Source organism: Leptodactylus fuscus, chromosome 11, assembly GCF_031893055.1.
Source record: "Leptodactylus fuscus isolate aLepFus1 chromosome 11, aLepFus1.hap2, whole genome shotgun sequence".
Lineage (NCBI taxonomy): Eukaryota > Metazoa > Chordata > Amphibia > Anura > Leptodactylidae > Leptodactylus > Leptodactylus fuscus.
The window spans coordinates 36,993,917-37,001,044 of NC_134275.1; the positions used below are offsets into that span (position 1 = coordinate 36,993,917).

The following is a 7,128-nucleotide window of genomic DNA, read 5'->3' on the forward strand; positions in this document are numbered from 1 at the left end:
CTCCAGTAATAGTGGAAAGAAAGGTTCTCTTCCCCCTAGCGACCAGAGAAACCAGTGCGGAGGAGAAGAACCAAGGTGGGGAGAGCGCCCCCGCACCCCAGATTCCCCCCCCCTTCCCGAGGGGTGATGAGGGAAGAAGGAGGACCGAAGCACGCAAGAACCGGGGGGAGAGGCAGAGATACCCCCCCCACACACACACACACCTGTCCACACACAGGACATAAAAAAAACACAGGGGGGAGGAGGTCTCTCCAGCCTCTTATAGGGGGAAAAAACTGTTAGCTAATTAAAAGTTCCACCTGTCCTAACAGCACACAGGGGCAGGAATACCCCCATCTTGTGCTGCTGTTGGGCGTAGGAGGAATGATTATTTAAGCCTCCACTCTGCACTGTTATCTCCATGTCTTGGGTTCTCATTTATCTGCATATAGCCCTTCTTCCTCTTTTACCATCCCTAGCCATGCCCCCCAAGTAAATTCAGGAATGACCTTTTCAATTTCCGACAAAAGCCCATGTGAGTGTGCATTTAGTACTTGCACAACACCAATACTTGGCCCATTTAGTAGACCAGTGGTTAGGAAAGAGATGCAAATGTGACAATCTGAATACCGTCTTGTCTATGACTATTGAGTTGCATAGCCTTGACTAAAGGTCATGAACAGCAATCATAGGGTCCAAAGTAAAACTCAGAATAGGCTGCACTGAGAGCACTGCCAAATGTTCTAGAGTTCACGTGAATGGGGACGGAGATGCAATGATGCAGTTTGGTCACTACACAGCCACTCCCACTCCATACGCCGATCCAATAATGGCAACCTTTCCTAAGAATAGACCGTCAGTAGCAATACTTAGAGAGCCCATGTCACATCTACTACTTCTGTTTTAAGCCCAAAACGGCTACAGATATACAGTACAGCTCCCATAAAGTCCATAGCTGGTTTGCTATACAATAGGCAATGTGTTAATTTGATGAAAAATCTAATAGTAGGAAGTACAGGGAAACTATAGGAAAGGGACTGTACAATTCTAAGAAGCCTGGGTGACTCCATGACAAAGTATAGTCTTGTTGCCGCTACTAATGGCTGATAAGATAACATAATCCTTTAATAGTCCCACCATGGAGAAATTCATTTGATGTATATAGATAACATAGTATCAAGAGGAAATAAATAAGGAACATTAACTGCAATATAAAAAAAAAAAATCTTTATTAACAAATGGATTGCTTAAGTTACAGTTTCCCTTCAAAGTATTCCAATGGTCGCACATGGAGGGGAGAAACATAGGTATGCTATATGTTCATCTGATATGATAGATCCCTAGTGAAAGGAAGATGTTAGAATTATCTGCAATGATGGGGCAATTAATTTACAAGTAACATCATTAATACATTCTTGTACAGCCCTGAAGATTTCCTTTATTAAATGGGATGCTTTTGTTCAAAGACAGCGCCACCCCTATCCACAGGTCGTGTCTGGTATTGCAGCTCAGTTCCACTGAAGTGACTAAAGTTGAGCAGCAACACTCCAATGGCCTGTGGACAGGGGTGGCGCTGTTTTTAGAAGGAAATCCTGTAATTGTGGATAACTCCTTTAATCCTTCATCAATGACCTATGTATGTATATATTATATAATAGCCAATATACTATTCTTATGAAAAAAAAAGAAAGTCATACTACACCAATAACTAAATAAGGGCTTATATCCAGAACCACAAACATCAAAAATAATAGATCTAGAGATTTCAGATGAGAACTGTAGCCTGTTCTCCAGGCATAGAAAAACTACAGTACAAAACCCTACACATAATGCAGTTCAGCCACCAGATGGCAGTATTTATCAACCATCTGCAGGTAGAGCGTATTTAGATGGAGGGCTGTAGTGCAGGTATACAGGATTCTCCATGTAAATAATATTCAATAGAACCCAGGATGCACAGTCATCACTCAGATTCGTGATGTCATATGATGGATGACGCTCATGTGTCTGGGGAATGTTGGTTGGAGTTCATGTCCGTCACATGTAAAGGATCCAGTAACTTGCTAATATCTTCATTGTGACTTCTTTTTACCACTCCGACTTTTCCACATGACATATGTCACAAAGACACCTGATAGAAGAGAGACAAGGATGTCATATTGGCTGTTTATAGAGTAGCACGTACAATGCTGCCAGGAAGAACTAGATAGGTATGGTCAGTACTGCCAAGTATTATGGAGGCTGCTAAATCCAGTGATCAGCATCATTTGGCACTCCAGATGCTGAGAAACTATAACTCCCAGGATTCACCTCTACAGGTAGTTCCAAGAGGAGCAGAGCTAGTGCTGCCATCTCTGACTACCATAACAGCAGGCTGACTTCACTCACAGAGGACCCGCCCACTCTTCTTAAATATCTCCTTTGGTAAATACTATCCCCCCTCCCTCTAATATAACAATTCTGGAACATATTTTCTTACAACTCTGCATTGTGCTGTTCCTCTGTTTATCTTCCTGGAAATTTGTGAATAAATTGAGGACTGGCTGTTACCAGTTAGGGGGTGTCCTTTGAGTCACAGTCTTACTCTGACCAATTAACTCTGACAAGGAGAATGGAAACATCTAGTTGTCATTTCAGGAGGAATAACAGAGGAACAACACATGGCAGAGTTATAATAAAAGATGCCCCAGAATTGTTATTACACAGGGAAAACAAATAGTAAAGCACGCGTCAGAATAGGTAAAAGGTCCCCTCTAAAGTGTCTCTAACGCTAAAATAAAAAAAACCCTCTAGAGAAGAGTTAGGGATTGCTGTCACCATCACTAACAGACCCCACCGATCAGCAATTTATCAAAATTTATAAATATCGTCCATGGCATAACCTTTGCAAACACGACTTACCCATGAGGAGCAGCAGAATGAGCCCAGCCAACAGAGGCAGCAGCACCGCGTACTCGCGTGGAAGGAAGAAGGAATGGATGACATGGTCACTGTCAATAAACGGCTGGAAATAAAATCAGAAGGCGGAATTATAATGAATGATAAAACTAAGGGACCATTCACACGACTGAATGTGTATCCAGATCGGGGGTGAGTTTATCATGGACTGCAGTGACATCTGAGTGTCATCCTAGTGTATTACATAAAGCATTCACGTCTATGGCGGCTTCCGTTCCATTCCGGTAACAGGGATAATTATAGAGCAAGTCCTATCTTGCTTCGGGTCTTTGGAATGGATCCAGAAGCCCCATAAACATTGATGCATCACAGAATACACGAGGATGACGATCAGATGTCACTACGTGCAGTCCATGATAAACTCAGCACCCTACTCGGATGCACACTCAGTCAGGTGCATAAGCCCTAAAGGTGCGCAAATATAGAGTTTGGAGTGACCTGATGTTAGCTGTCGCGGAAAGAAGGATCAGGTTGTTGGAATTAAACAGTCACTCCTTTATCTCCAAGGTCTGAGGAGTCTGGTATCAGCTTATTATCTTGCCAAAATTGACAACCAATCCATGCAAGCTAACAGATATCTAAAGTATATGGACAATTGTGTGGATATTCCAGTAATTATAAATTATCTACTAAAGCATGCTGGGTCTTGTAGTACATATGTGCAGGCAGATATTTCATGCTGACATCTGTAGTGCATAAACAACTGGGTACCTATAGGCAGGCTTAGATTGCTCATGGAACCCCAGTCCACCACAGTATGATGGGACTGGTAGTACATATGAACAGATGGGTATTTATGGCTAGCTTGAGCACAGTTCTATCACTTCAGGTCAAAGATCATGCTGAGACGTGAAGTACCAATTAACAAGCGAGTATCTACATGAAGCCTGAGCACGCTCATAAAACCTTAGTCCATCATAGTAAGCTGCTGGGACTTGTAGTGCATATGTATAGGTGGCTATCTATATGAGCATCCACATAACAGTGGTCCATTCAGTATGCTGGGACTTGTAGTGCATATGTATAGGTGGCTATCTATATGAGCATGGACATAACAGTGGTCCATTCAGTATGCTGGGACTTGTAGTGCATATGTATAGGTGGCTATATATATATGAACATGGACATAACATTTAGTGGTCCACTCAGCATGCTGGGACTTGTAGTGCATATGTATAGGTGGCTATCTATATTAGCATGGACATAACAGTGGTCCACTCAGTATGCTGGGACTAGTAGTTCTTCACATACTTCCTGGGTCTAATCCAGGACTTACCAGGCAGATGACCCAGACTGTGTAATACAGGAACAATACAGTGCTGAAGGCCACCAGCCCAGCCCCGGCCAGCCGGTCCGTCCCTGTTGCCTGCAACAAAACACAGACAATTACCGATAACCGTACAATACAGCAAGTCCCGTACTGCATCTCACCGGCCACTGAGCTCCAACTCACCATGCTGCTACGTCACTCAATCTCCATACTTCCGGATTACTATAGTAGCCAATCAAAAGACCTGTGTGACGCGAAGGATCTTGGGAATTGTAGTTCTATCCTGCGCACGTAACTGACGCAAAGAATTGACATGAACCCACCCCCATAAATCCTGCTCACTGACGCCAGAGCTGTGACAGGCTCAGTTACCTCACTCAGTTCTCGTCAAGCAGAACATCCTGCGTGCCGTTTTTTAAGCGGATATTTTTAGCGTTTTTTTTAGTGAAACACTAGCACACAGGGTTGTGTTACTTAACATCGACCATTTCTTTTTAAGTTCTTAATTTTTGTGAAAAAAAGGAAACGACATAGTTTTTAGTTGTTTTTTTTTTTTGGCCTCTCATTCATTCCTATACCCCTGAAGAGAAGGCGGGATGTTACTTTTGCTGCTAGCACTGAAATGAATGGGAGGCAAATTTCCATTTTTTCTTTCAAGCAAAATCAGCTCCAAACAATGTTGTGTGAACATTCCCTAAGCCTAAGGTCCCATGTTGCAGAAATTCAGTAGAAAAAAAAAAAAGACGTTTTACATTGCCAGCAAAGTGAGAGAGTCTAATGGCTAATCCCATACACACATTGTGAGGAGACAACTGGGGAAAAGCTGCAAAAACAAGCATGTCCGTTTTACCTGTGGATTTAATATGGGAAGATAAAACGCAATGAAAAACAATGTGGAAAAAAAATACAATGCGGGTGTGTTTTTTAGCTGTGGTTGACCTTAGTCTACGAATGTCAACTAAAGATAACACCCTAATGCTCTATAACAATAGAAATTATAGGACCCCATAACAGAGCCGTTCACTCTTCCCTCATAACAAGGTGCCCCCTAGGTGCCTTAATAACAGCACCAGTCAATCACAGTGTCCCCTCAACAGTGCCAACTAATCAGAACATTCACAGTATCCCATAACAGTAGAAACCATTATACTGACAGTGCCATCCTCAATAACAGAGGCAGTCATCATCATAGCGCCCTCTGAACAGCGTCATCCACTGTGTCCCATACAAGTGATGAATAATAATTAAACCATGCGCAGATCCCAAGAATAATAAGAACCATAGTATTATATCTGTAGTGTCCAATAACAGTCATCCATGGTACACATCATAATAACCACAGATGTCTCTTCACCATCATACCTGCTGTCTCTCAAAGTACCTCACTCACAATGCTGCAGTTACATTGTCATCCACAATGCCCTACAAGTGGCAACTAATCATAACACCCACAGCATTCAATAATAATTGTCTATGGTGCCCCATAATAGAAGTAACTACAATGCCCCTTAAAGGGGTTGTCCCATCACAAGGATCCTATCTATACTGCTAGTTTATGTGGATTTAAGACTTTTCCTAAATGCATTGCTTTGTCAAAACTGCTTTGTTTGGCCGCTATCTTAATTTATTCACTTCATTGCTTACACTCCGTTTCTATGACCCTTGGGATTATCTGCTCATTTCTCAAGTGATATAGCTGCCTACTCTCAGAGGGGGAGGGAGGGGCTGGAGCGGCTCTGAGCTGTTTGAGAAGCTCCGATACTTAAATGACACAGATAGGGAAGGTGAGAGCTCCCAGATTTCTGACCTCTTATCAGTCGGTTTAATTGAATTTGGCTGATAAGGGGCTGAGATAGGGAGTCTGTTACCTCTGTATGTAATGCAACCTGACTCAAATCCAGCTCTGCTACATCAGTTTCACACTGTGGTAATTCATTTACAACCAATCCCGTGCAAGTGAAACCCCGCCCACCTATGTGCCAAGAAAAGCAGAAAGTGAAGAGAGCACAACAGCCTGCAGGTTAGTGAACAAGCGTCATGGGAATACCCCTTTAACTATACCCACAGAGCTTCAATAACAGTGCTGTGTCCAAGTGGGAACTAATCATTACCCCTACAGAGACCCATAACAGTGCCATCCACAATGCCTCTTTTACAAAGCGTCCCTATAACACTATCAAAGTGCCTTCATAATACTGCCAGCCTCATTGTGCCCATTCTAGATGCCACTACTGTATCCCTCTAATAGTAACAACCATGGAGAACTCACCATGTTAATATGCAGACCTCTGATTTTTAGATATACATATGATGTGCTGGTACAACAGGATAAAGAGGTCTAGACTTTATCTCTGGACCCTAGGAGCCTCTTTTGTTACAGGGGACCTCCACTATAGCAACCAAATGCCCTAGCAGGGAAAGGGTTTGTGCCAGGTAGATGCCCTAAAAACCAATGAGCCCTACACTCTATTTTTGACAGGTCAAAGTAGTATTACAGTAACGGATAAGTCATTACCAGCTTGCTGATGGTTTCCAGCTTGCAAAAGAAAAGAAAAACATGCAGCAAAATACAAAAAAAGTCTAAAAATAATGAGGATATATTGTAAAGATGTCACATTCTGCTGACTACACAACTCATCTTAATAAAATATCACCCTTCAATTCCACAATCCACAGGTATTTATTGACTAGTGACTGGGGGAAATCACCCTGTAACGTCATTTCTGTCACTCCAGGCTGACGTTCCTAATCCCTATTAGTCTTTGTAATACCAAAATAAATATTAAAAATAGAAAGCTTTTAATAAAGTGTAAAAAAAAACAAACCCACCCCAGTTTCCTAGGAAGAGAAGGATGGGAGTGATTTTCTGGATGACGGCTGAATAGCTATCACGTTTTACTCTAATGGGTAGCTCATGGTAA

The 7,128-nt window shown here is 42.3% G+C and overlaps 1 protein-coding gene across 2 annotated transcripts; it reads right to left on the reverse strand.

Annotated features, from left to right (window-relative positions):
* Nucleotides 1-1,184: 1,184 nt before the first annotated feature.
* Nucleotides 1,185-4,432, reverse strand: DPM2 (dolichyl-phosphate mannosyltransferase subunit 2, regulatory). 2 transcript variants are annotated; one of them, XM_075260416.1, is made up of 4 exons: nt 4,391-4,432; nt 4,214-4,303; nt 2,881-2,983; nt 1,185-2,110 (listed from the first exon to the last, which is right to left on the reverse strand). In XM_075260416.1, exons 1-4 carry the CDS (start codon nt 4,391-4,393, stop codon nt 2,052-2,054), a joined length of 255 nt encoding a protein of 84 aa, XP_075116517.1. In that variant the 5' UTR covers nt 4,394-4,432; the 3' UTR covers nt 1,185-2,051. The 2 variants fall into 2 exon arrangements, with proteins under 2 accessions (XP_075116517.1, XP_075116516.1); XM_075260415.1 differs by lacking the exon at nt 4,391-4,432 and having other exon boundaries at nt 4,214-4,384.
* Between the last annotated feature and the right edge of the window lie 2,696 nt (nt 4,433-7,128).